This window comes from Podarcis vaucheri, assembly GCF_965113315.1.
Source record: "Podarcis vaucheri genome assembly, chromosome: 12".
Lineage (NCBI taxonomy): Eukaryota > Metazoa > Chordata > Lepidosauria > Squamata > Lacertidae > Podarcis > Podarcis vaucheri.
In genome coordinates this window covers 61813965-61830901 of record NC_138750.1, presented here as the reverse complement: position 1 = coordinate 61830901, position 16937 = coordinate 61813965, and the positions used below count along the sequence as shown (strand labels likewise).

Here is a 16937-nt window from a genome sequence, read left to right as displayed (position 1 = left end):
ATGGGTCCTCCATCACCTCCGGAGCCAGAGCAGACTCAGCTGGTGCCTGCACCTGAAGACCCAGCACAGGTGAGGACCCTTCAGGCTCATGCCCCGGCCCCGGCTCAGCTGGTTCTGGAGACGGGGACTCATGTGCAGGCTGGGATCCCTCAGGTTCAGCCTCCGAATCAGATTCCCAGGCCATCACAAATTGCTTGTACGTAGGGAAAAATACCACCATTAGTAATGGCATGGAACTAGTCCTGGGTCAATTTGCCTTTTAGGGGTGGGGAGGCTCGGCTCCGCCACACCAGAAGCCCATGCTGTTGCTTGGGGTCCTAGCAGCAGTATCCTTTTGCCCCAGAATCCCTTGTACAGTGCTGCCTCGCAAGACGAAATTAATTCGTTCCGCAAGTTTTTTCTTCTTGCGAGTTTTTCTTCTTGCGAAGCACGGTTTCCCATAGGAATGCATTGAAAATCAATCAATGCGTTCCTATGGAGACCGTCCAGGGACAGAGGGGAAGCGCCGCTCTGTCCCCTCTTTTGAAGCAAGGGGCAGCGGGGAGAAGATCGCTTCTCCCCGCCGCCCCTTGCTTCAAAAGAGGTCTGGGGACAGCGGGGAAGACGCGCTGCGCTTCCCGCTGTCCCCAGACCTGGGGCTGCGGGGAGAAAATCACTTCTCCCCGCTGCCCCTTGCTTCAAAAGAGGTCCGGGGACAGCAGGGAAGACGCGCTGCGCTTCCTTGCTATCCCCGGAGCTTGCGGGGCAAGCTTCGTTTTGCGAAGCAAGCCCATAGGGAAATTCGTCTTGCGAGGCAACTCGAAAACGAAAAAACCTTTCGTTTTGCGAGTTTTTCGTCTCGCGAGGCGTTCGTCTTGCGGGCACCACTGTAGTGTCACAGCCAATGATCTCTGAAGTTTCTTATTTTATATATATAATTTTTATTGATTTTAACATATAAATTATAAAATGTATCACAAAACTTATCACTTATACAATCTTTTTAGACTTTCATCAGCACCTCTGATGATCCACCATTTTAACCACTTCTTATGCATTTCTTAACTTTATATTGCCTCTTAACAAACCATCCTTCCCCTTCTCCATTTTTGCAATACTTCCAATAAAACTCCTCACAAAACTTCTTGCAAACCTACAAACATCGACTGATCTTCACAAATACTTTTCAAATAGTCCGTAAATTTACTCCAGTCTTCCGTGAATTTCTGGTCCCGCCAGTTTCGAATCCTTCCTGTTAAGTTTATCTAGTTCTGCATAGTCCATTAACTTCATCCTCCATTCTTCAATCGTCGGTAATTCGTCTTGCTTCCATTTTTGGGCCAGTAACATTCTTGCTGCTGTTATTGCATATAAAAAAGCTTATATTCCTTTCTATTTATATCACTCCCAACAATGCCCAGTAAAAATGCTTCTGGTTTCTTTATAAATATATATTTCAACATTTTTTTCATCTCATTATATATCATCTCCCAGAAGCATTTCACCTTTTTACATTCCCACCACATGTGATAAAATGTCCCTTCTTTTTCTTTACATTTCCAACATTTATTACTGACTTTATACAGATCTCTGATGTTTCAAGAGATCCATTCTCCCCTCTCCTTCGATCTTGCAAGGTAGAGCCACTGGGGACAGGCAGCAGGAGACCTGGACCAGTGTGGTTCCCAGCTGGGTTTGGTTGGGGTGAGGGTTGTTAAAGGAAAGTACCCTGCTGCCTGTAATTCCTTTTTTAGCTAATAAAGCTCCGCGCCTGGCGGAGAACCAGCCATTCATTTTGGGGGAAAGTTATATAGGAACAGGTGAATAATGAGCCCTTTCCAAAGCAGGGCGAAGCAGGCTGCAATTAATATAATGGCTGCTCAGCTCATTGGAACTGGGAACACTGTGCTCTGTTCCGTCTCTTTTTTGTTCCTCCTCCGTCGAAAAATAGCTACCTTAATTGATTCATATCTGACAGGCAGTGCTCCGCTTTGGCACGAACAAGGTAGCTCTGTGGGCATAGCAGTCAGGTTGGCCGAGTACTGATCCTAAAGTGTCTCTCTCTCTTTCCCCCCACCCCTTTCTGCCCCGCAGCCTGGCATAGTCTCCCCTTTCAAGCGGGTCTTCCTGAAAGGCGAAAAGGTGGGTCGGGATAAGAAGACCCAGGAGAAGGTGACAGAGAGGCGGCCGCTGCACACGGTCTCCGTCCCTTTGCCTGACCGGGTGGATCCCGACATCCTCTTGAACGACTACATCGAAAAGGAAGTGAAGGTAACCGCAGCCTGCTCCTGGCTTCGACCACTTAGCCTCTTCCCCATCTGCAGGGGCGGCTCGGAGGTGTAGCCGCCCCACCAAAGAGTCACCGGGGTTGTCGTCGTTAGTTAAATTTGCATACCTCTCTTTTCATCCGAGGGACGCAGGTGGCGCTGTGGGTTAAACCACAGAGCCTAGGGCTTGCCGATCGGAAGGTCGGCGGTTCAGATCCCCGCAACAGGGTGAGCTCCCGTTGCTCAGTCCCAGCTCCTGCCCACCTAGCAGTTCAAAAGCACGTCAACTGCAAGTAGATAAATAGGTACCGCTCTGGTGGGAAGGTAAATGGCGTATCCATGCGCTGCTCTGGTTCACCAGAAGCGGCTTAGTCATGCTGGCCACATGACCCGGAAGCTGGATGCCGGCTCCCTCGGCCAATAAAGCGAGATGAGCGCCGCAACCCCAGAGTCGTCTGCGACTCGACATAACAGTCAGGGGTCCCTTTACCTTTATCTTTTCACCTGAAGATCGCAGGGCAGTTTGCAACAGAAAAATTAAAAATGTGCAAAATGCCTAATAAAACAAAAACAAACCAATAACCTCCTTCCCACAAAAACATTTTGAAAGCCACAGAATGATAATCAGCCGAATGCCTGGAGGAAGAGAAACGTTTTCACCTAAAGGCACCAGGCAAAGCTCCTTGGGGATAGCGTTCTGCAAATAATATAAGCTTATTTGATGCACTGATTACATTAAAATACTGCTTAAACAAGAAGGCCAAGTATGTTGTTGTTGTTTAGTCGTGTCCGACTCTTCGTGACCCCCTGGACCAGAGCACGCCAGGCACTCCTGTCTTCCACTGCCTCCCGCTGTTTGGTCAATCTCATGCTGGTAGCTTCGAGAACACTATCCAACCATCTCGTCCTCTGTCGTCCCTTCTCCTTGTGCCCTCCATCTTTCCCAGCATCAGGGTCTTTTCCAGGGAGTCTTCTCTTCTCATGAGGTGGCTAAAGTATTGGAGCCTCAGCTTCAGGATCTGTCCTTCCAGTGAGCACTCAGGGCTGATTTCCTTCAGAATGGAAGGCCAAGTATATTGCTTCCAATTTACTGGCTGTGCTAGCTAGGGATGGTGGGAGTTGTAGTTCCACAACAGCTGGGGACCCAAGTTGGATAAACACTGGTTTAGGTGGAGCTTTCTGGATGGAGTGTGTCACCCGTGCTCCTTCCTCTGTCATACTCCCCTCAAAGGTGGTCTCCTGTTTTTAAGAGCAGGGCCTTTCTCATTCCTGCGAGATACGTTAGCGGGGTTCTGCGGAGAGGCCGCCTTTCTCCCCAGGGCATGTTGAAAATCGCACTGGCCCCCAGAGGGCTGAGGCGCAGTTGGTGCCTGCTTTTGTCTCATTCTGACAATTCTTCTTTTCTTTTCTTTTTTCTTTAACTTTTATTAATTTTTTCAAGAAATAGAAATTAAACAAAGAACAATGCATCACACTGTAAACACAATTATGTACATATTTTCAAAAATGAAAACTAATAAAAAAAGAAAAGTAGAAGATAATAAAGACAGAAGAAAAGAAAAAAATACTTTTCATAACCTGAAATATTACCAAATTCTTGCTTCAAATGCTGCAATATATAAATCTTAGTTAAAGTATTATAAAAGACTTCCACTGCATTCACGACATGTCTCTTAGTTGTCTTGCTCGCATTTACATCTGTTCTTCAATCATTTCCCTTCCTTAGATTCTTTCATAACCAATCAAATCTTTATGGTCTCTGTATTCTTCACAAGGTCAGTCTAGACACAACCAAACTTTCGTATTTGAGCCCTGCTTTTTGCTTGTGTAAATAATCATTTAAACATTTCCATTGTTTCTGAGTTAAAATTTTTGACTTCTGCCTTATTAAATCCGTCAAATTTGCTAACTCCAGGTACTCACAAGGTTTACTTAACCACTCCCCCTGACAATTCTTCATTGCTTTCCAGTATTTAGGTCAATTAGCATCTGTCCCAGGATACCTGAACCCCTCCAGCCGAACAGAAGTACTGCATTTGATAGACAATGCAAAGGTGCGTACCAGCTTGTTTCAAGTTTCTCTCTTCCCCCAGTTCTGGCGTGTTACCCTTCTCTGAGAAGCATTCCCACCTGGGGAGAAGATTTCATAGAATCATAGAAATGCAGAGAGACCATGAAGATCACCTGATCCAACCCCTGCAATGTGGGAATCGTGGGATTTAGAATACAATAGAATTTATTATTTATACCCCGTCCATCTGGCCGGGCCTCCCCAGCCACTGTGGGTGGCCTCCAACAGAGTATTAAAATACAGTGGTGCCTCGCAAGATGAAAAGAATCCGTTCTGTGATTCTCTTCATCTAGCGTTTTTTTCATCTTGCGAAGCAAGCCCATTGACGGATTAGCGGATTAGTGCTATTAGCGCTTTTAGTGGCTTTTAGCGGCTTATCGGCTTATCGGATCAGCTGATAAGCGGCTTAGTGGCTTAGAAAAAGAGGGGGGGGAGGAAAAAAAACCCCGCAGGAACTCGCAAGACATTTTCGTCTTGCGAAGCAAGCCCATAGGAGATTCGTTTTGCGAAGCACCTCCAAAACGGAAAACTCTTTCGTCTAGCGAGTTTTCCGTCTTGCGAGGCATTCGTCTTGCGGGGCACCACTGTACAGTGGTCTGTTAAACATTAAAAGCTTCCCTAAAGAGGGCTGCCTTCAGATGTCTTCACAGCCTAGGACCCTCGTACCTACGGGACCGCCTCTCCTGCTATGCCCCGCGGAGGACCTTAAGGTCCATAAATAGCAACACCCTAGAGGTCCCGGGCCCTAAGGAAGTCAGATTAGCCTCAACCAGAGGCAGGGCCTTTTCAACTCTGGCCCCGACCTGGTGGAACGCTCTGCCTCATGAGACCAGGGCCCTGCGGGATCTGATTTCTTTCCGCAGGGTCTGTAAGACAGAGTTGTTCCACCTGGCCTTTGGCTTGGAGCCAATTTGATTCCCTCCCTCCCTCTTTCTTTTTCCTTTCTCCTCCTTTGATGAGGCTTCATTGTAAGGTTTGAATGTTGTATTTTAATCTTGTTTTTAAGTTGTATTCATTCAACTTGTTTATATTATTGCTTGTTAGCCACCCTGAGCCCAGCCTTGGCTGGGGAGGGCGGGGTATAAATAAAACTTATTGTTATTATTATTATAAAAGTCTGGTAGTTGTTCTTCTCTTTGACATCTGGTGGGAGGGCGTTCCACAGGGCGGGTGCCACCACCGAGAAGGCCCTCTGCCTGGTTCCCTGTAACTTGGCTTCTCGCAGTGAGGGAACCACCAGAAGGCCCTCGGAGCTGGACCTCAGGGCAGAACGATGGAGGTGGAGACACTCCTTCAGGTATACTGGGCTGAGGCCGTTTAGGGCTTGAAAGGTCAGCACCAACACTGTGAATTGTGCTCGGAAATCTTGGGATTAGAACCCAAGACCCCGAGAGTCCCGTGCTTTACCAGCTGAGCTATCCCTCCACATGGTCGTTTAATACCCTGCCTCTTCTTCCCCTCCCGCCTTCGTCCTAGAGGGCTCATAAGCTTCCAGGCCAGCTGACGCAGGAACACGACGCTGTGATCAGCCTCTCCGCCTACAACGTCAAACTGGTGTGGCGGGATGGCGAAGATATCATACTCAGGGTCCCAATCCATGACATTGCGTCGGTTTCCTACATCCGCGACGACTCCTCGCACCTGGTGGTGTTGAAAACAGGTAGGCTGGCAAAGGGGTTGCCTTCCAGTTGTCTTTTTTTTTGGGGGGGGGTCTTGGTAGCCACGAGAGCCTGCTGCGTCCATCAGCTCTCGTGCATCTCTCCTGGGGGGGGGCAGCTAAGTGGGGTGTGTGTCCCATCTGCGGTAGGACTCTGTTGCATCTGAGAAAGACCGATTCTGTCACGCTCACAGCAGGCTGCCAAGAACGGACAAAATCCAACCATTTTGGACAACAACCATACGAGAAATAAGTAAAATAACCAAGCAAGTACAGTGGTTAAATAATATATATAAATAATATAATAATAATAATTTTTATTTATACCCCGTTCTCCCCGGCCAGAGCCGGGCTCAGGGTGGTTAACACCAGTAAAATCACAGTAAAAACCATAATGGGGAAAACAAACCAATTTAAAATACAGGTTAAAATGCAATTTAAAGTGCAGCCTCATTTTAAAAAGTAGCCCATAGATCAAAACCATAAGGGGAGGGAAACATAAGGGTCAAGTCCAAACCAAAGGCCAGGCGGAACAGTTCTGTCTTGCGGAAAGATGTCAAGTCCTGCAGGGCCCTGGTCTCTTGTGACAGAGCGTTCCACCAAGTCGGGGCCAGTACTGAAAAGGCCCTGGCCCTAGTTGAGGCCAACTTAACTACCTTGCGACCTGGGACCTCCAAAATGTTGTCATTTGTGGACCTTAAGGTCCTCCGCGGGGCATACCAAAAGAGGCGGTCCCGTAGGTAAAAGAAAAAAGTGCATAAATAAATACTGTTACAGCAGGTTGAAAGCAGCATAAAGTTGGGCATTACCACTGAGCTCATTGTTCCAGAACATTACAAAAGAAATACCCTTTTCCCCCCAAGGGGGTGGGATGGGGTTATGCGGAATCACGTAGGCGGAGCAGCTTGCCTCCTGGTTCCACTAATGGCCTCTGGTTTTTCTCAGCTCAGGACCCCGGGATTTCCCCCAACCAGAGTCTTTGTGCCGAAAGCTTGAAAGCTCTTACGTCAGGGTCTCTCTCGGAGAGCGGAGCGGTTCCTGTCGAAGCTTGCTGCCTGGTGGTCCTGGCTACGGAGAATAAAGTAAGATGTCTCCCCTCCCCTTCCTCAGGCAGTCCTCACCTTGGTCAGATGCAGCTACGCAGGTGAAAGAGATGCTCTCGGACTGCGAAGAGACATCCACTCTGGGTCATATTACGCTCTCTTGTGGTCTAACACGGAAGCCTTCTCTCCCAGATACAGCGAAGCAGGATATTTCCAGCTAGGAAAAAAGAGTGTCTCTGGAATGGATGTTTAAATGGTCACCTTCCTGCCTGCAGATGTGCAACTTAAAGGCACAGAGCATTTTGTTTTATTTGAGACCTCTGCCCAGTAATAATTCTGTCCACCAGAAATCATTTGTCAGTGGCTACTGGAGATGGTGACCCTGTCAAAAACTTGCACTGTAGATAGAATTTTTCCAGTATTTTTTCCCTTTTCCTAGAACGCCAGGAAATTTTGCTGCTGCCTGAATCGTTCCTCTGAAGTATTATTATTATCTGAAGTGGTATCATTAATTTATTAATTACGTGCATCTCATGACAATTTGTCGACCCACCGTAAGAACAGCTGAGACAGTTTTTTAAAAGTGGGGCAAAACACGGCGGAAGATAGGTTAATAAAACCCGTGGCTAATAAGCACCTTCCACCCAACTGGTGGGAAATCTTATTGAAACAAGTAATAATAATAATAATAATAATAATAATAATAATAATAAATGTATATCCCGCCCATCTGGCTGGGCTTCCCCAGCCACTCTGGGCAGCTTCCAACAAAATATTAAAATACAGTAATCCATCAAGCATTAAAAGCTTCCCTAAACAGGGCTGCCTTCAGATGTCTTCTAAAAGTCTGGTAGTTAGAATAGAATCATAGAATCATAGAGTTGGAAGAGACCACAAGGGCCATCGAGTCCAACCCCCTGCCAAGCAGGAAACACCATCAGAGCACTCCTGACATATGGTTGTCAAGCCTCTGCTTAAAGACCTCCAAAGTAGGAGACTCCACCACACTCCTTGGCAGCAAATTCCACTGTCGAACAGCTCTGACTGTCAGGAAGTTCTTCCTAATGTTTAGGTGGAATCTTCTTTCTTGTAGTTTGGATCCATTGCTCCGTGTCCGCTTCTCTGGAGCAGCAGAAAACAACCTTTCTCCCTCCTCTATGTGAATGGGGGAAGATGGGGGAATGGGGGAAGTTGGGAGTTCTTCACTTCTTCCCCAAAGCCCATCTGACCTGTAGTAGTAGTAGTAGTAGTAGTAGTAGTAGTAATAATAATAATATTTTTTATTTATATCCCGCCCTGTTCCATCCTTCTCCAGGTAACTGCGGAGGAACTCTGCTCGCTTCTCAGCCAAGTCTTCCACATTGTTTACACGGAGTCCACCATAGACTTCCTCGACAGAGCAATATTTGACGGGGCCTCCACGCCAACGCGACACCTCTCCCTGCACAGCGGTAGGAGAAACAGCCGCGGTTTGGGTTCCTCTTGCAAGCGGCTGTTGCAGAGGGGAGGCGAGCGGGCTCAAACTGCTCCAGTTCCACCTGCACGACTCAGCGGTCATGTGATCTCTCCTTTGCCTACCTGGCATCCTCCCAGAGATGATGGGAGTTGTAGTCCAATGCATGGGGAGGGCGCAAGGGTGGCAAAGGCGGCTCTAAACTCACTCTTGGGGTGGGAAAAGGGGGGGGGGTAATTGGTTCGTGGGGCCTTTTTTCTTGTTTCATCATGTAATAATAATAATAATAATAATTTTATTTATATCCCGCCCTCCCCAGCCGAAGCCGGGCTCAGGGCGGCTAACAACAATAAAATAATACAGCATTCTAAAATCATTTCATTATAAAATTAATTCAAATCAAATTGATGGCAACCATTGGGCTAGAGTCCTGTGAAGATTGCCAAAGGAGGGGGTCAGGCTGTGCCCTGGCCAAAGGCCTGGTGGAACAGCTCTGTCTTGCAGGCCCTGCGGAAAGATGTCAAGTCCCGCAGGGCCCTAATCTCTTGGGACAGAGCGTTCTACCAGATCGGGGCCACGGCCAAAAAAGCCCTGGCTCTGGTTGAGGCCAGCCTAACCTCCCTGTGGCCTGGGACCTCCAGGATGTTTTTGTTTGAAGACCGTAATGTAATGTAATATATATATAGGGAAAGGGGGAAAATAATTAAAATTAATAATAGTAATAATATCCACCGGCGGCAAACTGGGCTGAAGTGGCTTCCCTCATCTCCTCTAGCTTGAAGAGAGGAGGCTTCCATGTAGTGTCTATCTAGCCCAGATATTTCAATTCATTTTTGCATTTCCCTTTTTAATTTGCATACCGCCTTTCTCTGGCTACTTCCTTGCAGATGACTCTTCAACAAAAGTGGACGTTAAAGATTCCTACGAAACGGAAGCAAGCACTTTGTGAGTATACTTAGGGCAGCAGGGAAGAATGGGGCATCTGCAGGGCTTTTTTCAGCTGGAACTCAGTTCTGACGCTTCCCAGGTAAGCACCATTGCTATTATAACAGAACAAGGCAGGCATTCCTGATGAGTTCCGGCACCTCTTTTTCTAGAAAAATAGCAGTGGGCGTGTGTGTGTGTATTTACCATATTTTTTGCTTTATAGGACGCACTTTTTTCCCTCCAAAAATGAAGGGGAAATGTGTGTGCGTCCTATGGGGCGAATGCAGGCTTTCGCTGAAGCCTGGAGAGTGAGAGGGGTCGGTGCGCACCAACCCCTCTCGCTCTGCAGGCTTCAAGCAGCTATCCGCAAGCCTTCGAAGCGCGGCGGGAGTGCCTGCCAGGCTCCGAAGGTTTGCAGATAGCAGCCTGCAGCCCAAAGCACGGGGAGCGCAGTGTTGCACACCCCGGGCTTTGGGCAGCTATCCGCAAGCCTTCGGAGCCCGGCAGGAGTTCCTGCTGGGCTCAGAAGGCTTGCGGATAGCAGCAAGCTCCAGGAGCGAAGGCGAGGTTATGCGCAACCTCGCCCCCGCTCCCAGACTCGGTCTGGGGTCGGGGGAAGCTCGGGCTGCCCCAGCTCAACGACTAAAAACGAAGCCAAGACAGTGAGCGGGATGCATCCCGCTGGCTGTCTTGGCTTCTGCCAAAGCCGTGCGCAGCTTCTCCCAGCTGGAGAGGTTGTGGCTAAAGAGGAAGCCAAGACAGCCAGCGGGATGGATCCCGCTGGCTGTCTTGGCTTCTTTGCTCTTTGGGGCTGTGGGGGGGCAGGAATAAAAAAAACTAGGTGCGCCCTATGGTCTGGTGTGCCCTATAGAGCAAAAAATACGATACAGTGGTGCCTCGCAAGACGGAAAACTCGCTAGACGAAAGAGTTTTCCGTTCTGGAGGTGCTTCGCAAAACGAATTTCCTATGGGCTTGCTTCGCAAGACGGAAATGTCTTGCGAGTTCCTGCTCGTTTTTCCCCCTTCCCCCCTTTTTTCTAAGCTGCTAAGCCGCTTATCAGCTGATCCGATCAGCAGATAAGTCGCTAAAAGCAGCTAAAAGCCGCTATTAGCGCTAAGCCGCTTATCAGCTGATCCGACCAGCAGATAAGCCGCTAAAAGCCTCTAATAGCGCTAATCTGCTAATCATTCAATGGGCTTGCTTTGCAAGACGAAAAAAACCGCTAGACGAAGAGAATCACAGAACGGATTCTTTTCGTCTTGCGAGGCACCACTGTATTTCACAAAATCTGTATACTGCTTAATTGTAAGTAAAACGTCTGCTGGGTTCCCAAAGCAGTCGGTGCCGTCCCATGTGGTATGAGACAATGGAGCGCGCCTCCATTCTTTATCAAACAGTTCCCCCTCCTCCCAAATCTTCAGCCCAAAAAAGGCTCCCAGAACAGGCAAAAGGGGAGCAGGTATCAGTTCAGTCCCAAACCCTCAGGCTTACAACCCGATGAACGCAGCACGAAAGGAAAACTGACGGGGAGGGAGGAGGAGATGCAAGGCCCCTTGGCTCAGTGAGGGTGACGCATGGACCTGTTGTGCATTTCCAGTTCCTTCCCCGAGTCCTTGGAGACCGGTGGCAACTCCCCTTCTTCCTTGTCGGCACAGCCATCTCCCCACGCCAAGGCGGCCAGCGAGAGCGAGCTGAGCACCACCGCAACGGAGCTGCTCCAGGACTACATGATGACGGTAGGGGCAGGGAGGAAGGCTTTCCCCAGGGAAATCTTGGTCCCCTTTGGGGGGGTAGGGGTGGGACCAAGGGGCTTGTCACACACTTAGCTGGGGGGGGGTCATTGGAATATGCAAGTTCCTTTCTCTTCCTTTAGAACAGTGGTGGGAATGCTGTGGCCTCCTGGGACGTAAACCTTCGCTGCGGATCTTTCCTAACGTTACGTGGAAAATCGAAGAAAAGAAACTGCGTCTTCCGTTTCAACACCCTTTTCTTCCTACGCTGATTTAGCTTTTATTCTTCCCACCCCTTTCTTTCCTAGCTACGAACAAAACTCTCCTCTCATGAGATCCAGCAGTTTGCCATGCTTCTGCGCGAATACCGCAACGGGGCGTCCATACATGAGTTCTGCGTCAGCCTGCGACAGCTCTATGGCGATAGCCGGAAGTTCCTTCTGCTAGGTGAGCGTCCCCACCTGACCACACACCCCCCCCCGAGATTGAATGAATGGAAGTTGCTGGTGTCCATATATCCTATTTGTTGAGGGCAAGTTGAGGGGCAGGTGGGGCTTGTCAGCCTAGAAAGGGATTCCATCTAGGACAGGCATAGGCAAACACGACCCTCCAGATGTTTTGGGACTATAACTCCCATCATCCCTAGCAGGACCAGTGGTCAGGGATGATGGGAACTGTAGTCTCAAAACATCTGGAGGACCCAGTTTGCCCGTGCCTGATCTAGGAGAAGAAAGATGCTCATACTAAACTTGGCAGGATATCTTTTGATTGAAGAAAAGCCTATGGACAAAACTGTACACAAATCCAAAGCGGAGTCCCCAAGGCGGTTGGATGCAGCTAACAGATTGAGGTTGAATCCTGACAAGACAGAAGTACTGTTTTGGGGGGACAGGAGGCAGGCTGGTGTGGAGGACTCCCTGGTCCTGAATGGGGTCACTGTGCCCCTGAAGGACCAGGTGCGCAGCCTGGGAGTCATTTTGGACTCACAGCTGTCCATGGAGGCGCAGGTCAATAATAATAATAATAATAATAATAATAATAATAATACTTTATTATTTATACCCCGCCCATCTGGCTGAGTTTCCCCAGCCACTCTGGGCGGCTCCCAATCAAGTGTTAAAAATAGTACAGCGTTAGATATTAAAAACGTCCCTGAACAGGGCTGCCTTCAGATGTCTTTTAAAGATAGGATAGCTGCTTATTACCTTCACATCTGAAGGGAGGGCGTTCCACAGGGCGGGCGCCACCACTGAAAAGGCCCTTCTCTGTGTCCAGGGCAGCTGTCTACCAGCTCCATCTGGTACACAGGATGAGACCCTCCCTGCCCACAGACTGTCTCACCAGAGTGGTGCATGTTCTGGTTATCTCCCACTTGGACTACAGCCATGCGCTCTACGTGGGGCTACCTTTGAAGGTGACCCGGAAACTACTACTAATCCAGAATGGGGCAGCTAGACAGGTGACTGGGAACAGCCGCCAAGACCACATAACACCGGTCTTGAAAGATCTACATTGGCTCCCAGTACGTTTCCGAGCACAATTCAAAGTGTTGGTGCTGACCTTGAAAGCCCTAAACAACCTCGATCCAGTATACCTGAAGGAGCATCTCCACCCCCATCGTTCTGCCCGGACACTGAGGTCCAGCACCGAGGGCCTTCTGGCGGTTCCCTCACTGCGAGAAGCCAAGTTACAGGGAACCAGGCAGAGGGCCTTCTCAGTGGTGGCGCCCGCCCTGTGGAACGCCCTCTCATCAGATGTCAAAGAGAACAAGAACTACCAGACTTTTAGAAGACATCTGAAGGCAGCCCCGTTTAGGGAAGCTTTTAATGTTTGATGCATTACGGTATTTTAATATTTTGTTGAAAGCCACTGTACCGCCGTCTCTTCCTCCGGGACCGCCTCTCCTGGTATGCCCCGCGGAGGACCTTAAGGTCCACAAATGACAACATTTTGGAGGTCCCAAGTCGCAAGGTGGTTAGATTAGTCTCAACTGGGCCCAGGGCCTTTTCAGTACTGGCCCTGACTTGGTGGAACACTCTGTCTCAAGAGACTAGGGCCCTGCGGGACTTGACATCTTTCCGCAGGGCCTGCAAGACAGAGCTGTTCTGCCTGGCCTTCGGTTTGGACTCAGTCTGACCCTTACGTTTCCCTCCCCTTCTGGTTTTGACTTTTAAAATGAGGCTGCATTTTAAATTGCATTTTAACCTGTATTTTAAATAGGGTCCCCCCCCATTATGTTTTTACTGTGATTTTACTGGTGTTAGCTGCCCTGAGCTCTGGCGGGGGAGGGCAGTGTATAAATAAAATTTATTATTATTATTAATATTCCTTGTTCCATTCCGTTCTCCCCCCAAAAAAGGCCTTAGACCATTCATCCCTGAGAAGGACAGCCAATACTTTGAGAACTTCCTGGAGACGATTGGCGTGAAGGACGGGCGAGGCATCATCACCGACAGCTTTGGGAGGTACCGGCGGACGGTCAGCACGACCTCCAACTCCACCACCAACGGGAACGGCGCCGCAGGGAGCTCGGACGACCAGTCCGCCCCCTCGGAGGGAGACGAGTGGGACCGCATGATCTCGGACATCAGCAACGACATTGAGGCTCTCGGGTGCAGCATGGACCACGATTCTTCCTGAAAGGGTTGGAGGGAGAGAGAAAGAGGAAAAGAAGAGGCATTTCCCCCCTGCAAGGAATAACCCGGCCCTGTTGCTCGCTCAGTCGTGCACACACTCTCCTCTTCCCTCCTGGGAATAACAGGAACGTTTTTGGTTCCGGGCGAAGCGGAAAGGGGAGATGTCCCTTACGACTCCCCTTCCTTCCGGGGCCCTTTTGAAAGAGGGGCCCTTGACCTCGTGGCCCTCGACGGTCTCTTCTGTGAAGGAGCAAGCCATGGAGAGGGGCTTGGCAGGATCAGCCCCTCGCAGGATGGAGAGCGTTTGCAGGTTGGGAATCATTGGAGAGCCATGAATCCCACGTGAAAGCAGCGCTGGCTTTTGCCCAGGACGGCCCGTCCGCAAGAACTCGACAAGCCGGTTTACGGTTTTTTGCACATGACATTTCTAACCTTTTTGTTTTTTCCCGGGGGGCGAGTGCGTGTGTGTTTGTTTGTTTGTTACTTTCCGATGAAGTTCATTGCAATGTGAATTAACTGAACACCCCAGGTGTTTCGTCCTAACATTTCTGTTCCAGACCAGAAGGTGGCCTTGGTTGCTCCAATCCCTTTGCCTGCTTGGTTGCGGGCAAAGGCATTGGCAAGAGATGATCTTCCCTTGCCCCCAAGCCTTGGCCAGCTGCCTTGCCTCCTTCTCCGAAACCAGAACGTTGGCAACCTCAGCTTGGCCGTATTATAGCAGCCTGTAGAAAAGAGACAGTCACGGAACCGAGAAATTACACAAAACAAATGAAATACCATGAAAATCCCTGAAACGAGAAGTAATCGACTAGAAATATTATCTTATAGAATTAAACTAAATAATAAAAATCAAAAAGTTTAAGAAAAAAAATAGAAAAACCTATTATTACCAGAATCCAACCACCAATTACACACTCTACCTGTGTCATAGTCTCTTTGGCCTCTATTAAATTTCTTAATTATAATACTTCAGAACTTTGGGGGAGTTTTACCCCTTTTCTTTGAATTTGGTCATTTAAGGTTTACGATTTCTCTACTTCCTTCTGAGGAAACTGAATAGTTCAGTGACACGAGGTTTGTAGCCGGCATCCCGTTAAGGCTTTGTTCAATTCTAGGTTTTTCTGATTTTTTCCTTCAACTTTTTGATTTTTACAGTATTATTTAGTTTAACTCTATAAGATAATTAAGGAACGCGGGTGGCACTGTGGGTTAAACCACAGAGCCTAGGGCTTGCCGATCAGAAGGTCGGTGGTTCGAATCCCCGCGCCGGGGTGAGCTCCCGTTGCTCGGTCCCAGCTCCTGCCCACCTAGCAGTTCGAAAGCACGTCAAAGTGCAAGTAGATAAATAGGTACCGCTCCAGCAGGAAGGTAAACGGCATTTCTGTGCACTGCTCTGGTTCGCCAGAAGCGGCTTAGTCATGCTGGCCACACGACCCGGAAGCTGTACGCCGGCTCCCTTGGCCAATAAAGCAAGATGAGCGCCGCAAACCTAGAATTGGTCATGACTGGATCTAATGGTCAGGGGTCCCTTTACCTTTTATAAGATATTTCTAGTCGATTACTTCTCGTTTCAGGGATTTTCACAGTATTCCATTTGTTTTGTGTATTATAGCAGCCTGGCTAAAATGTGCTGTCACCTCGGCCTTTGCCGCTGGGCCGGGCGAGCTTAACTTGAACGTGGTAACTCCAGTCAAGAGCAGTGCCCGCACGTTGTCTAGCTCGCCTGGCCCTCGATCAAAGCCATCAGCCGAGTCACGCTGCCCACATCTGGGCAAACAGCTCCCATCCTGACTTCTGACTGCACCAGATTGTGACATTTCCTTACCCTGGTCGAAGGACACGGATACACGAACCCCAACCCTCGAAATGGTGCCACGAATTTGGTGCTATCATTTCTACCTGGGATGCGTAGATTGCGCAGGGAGGATAGTTTTCTGGGCGCAGGGCAGTCCTGGTTGGCAAAGCAGTGGTCTTGGACCCCGGCAGCTGAACATGGGGTTTGGTCCAGTGCCAGCCTATAGTAGATTCTTCCATTATTATTTTTTGAGACAACAGTAACTTGGGCATTCAAGTTCCTCACAGACGAGAGTCTGGTGGTTCTTCAAGGGCGAGAGTTTGACAGCAAGCCTAAAGTGTGGGGTAGATTTCTTGATTTTTTGGGGTTTGTGTGTGTTTTGTTTTGTTTTTTAAAGGAACCAGAAGTGGAAGAAATATATACATAATGTATATGTGTTGTATATATTATACATATAAATGCACAGTTATTTTTGTATATGTATTTCATGCCACAAGAACTCTGCTGGCTACTATAAACTGACCTGTATACTATTTTAGCTCTTTGAATGGGGATCCTGACTGTGTTGGGGGGGGTTGGGGGGGTTACAGCCACAATGGAAAACGACATTTTCTTTATTTTCCTCCCCTTGCGAGTTGCATTTCTCTGCTGAAACAGCCACCTGCAGCCCACTCAGCAAATTGAGTTGCTCTTGCTTCGTATTACATCAGCAAAGCTGTAACCAGCAATCCTTAATCCCCAGAGATGTTCTCTCCTCTCCCTCCCTCCCTGGCCACCTCTTAAACTCTTCATTTTGTAAGAGAGGCTCCCTTTATTCTGCATTACAGTTGTGGGTCGCTCTTGCTAGAAGACTTCCCCAAATCCTACTTTTTGAATAGGATTGCAGAGTTGGAAAGGAGATCTAGTCCAACCCCCTTGCAATGCAGAACTCTCAAACAAAGCATCCACGAGAGATCCAACTTCTGCTAGATTGTAGCCATGGCATACAAGGGGAAAGGTATGGGGAGGGCAGAGGAAAAAATCAAGCTCTGGCACCAGTTCTTAAGCCCTCAGCATCTTACCCATGTCAACAGCACATAACTCCAGTTCTTTAGACAGCTTAAGGCGGTTGTGACTAAACTCAACAAGAAATTGAAAGAAAATTCGACCAGCTTACCTAGTTCAGGAGACAGGAGGTGCCTATCTGCCAGAGTCCAAAAGGTTGGCAAAGGAACAACAGAGCCCCTTCCTATAAATTAAGATTGTGCCTACTTTACAGCCCATTCTCTACAATGGCTGGAGAAAGGCGGCTGCATGCTCAGATCCAGCAAGATGGCTAATCTGGCTTCCAGCAACTGGTATTAAAAAGCATCGCTGCTTCCAACTGCAGAGACAAAGG

The 16937-nt window shown here is 48.6% G+C and overlaps 1 protein-coding gene across 2 annotated transcripts in view; it reads left to right on the top strand.

The window, feature by feature from the left end:
- CCM2 (CCM2 scaffold protein) overlaps positions 1-16092 on the top strand; it is a 38993-nt gene extending 22901 nt beyond the window's left edge. For both annotated transcript variants that reach the window (XM_082192513.1, XM_082192514.1), the window contains exons 2-10: positions 2074-2250; positions 4217-4300; positions 5794-5977; positions 6920-7056; positions 8333-8468; positions 9358-9415; positions 10996-11134; positions 11437-11575; positions 13488-16092. In XM_082192513.1, coding sequence (XP_082048639.1) covers positions 2074-2250; positions 4217-4300; positions 5794-5977; positions 6920-7056; positions 8333-8468; positions 9358-9415; positions 10996-11134; positions 11437-11575; positions 13488-13768 — 1335 coding nt within the window. In that variant the 3' untranslated portion in view covers positions 13769-16092. The remainder of the gene's footprint in view (positions 1-2073; positions 2251-4216; positions 4301-5793; positions 5978-6919; positions 7057-8332; positions 8469-9357; positions 9416-10995; positions 11135-11436; positions 11576-13487) is intronic.
- Positions 16093-16937: the final 845 nt, after the last annotated feature.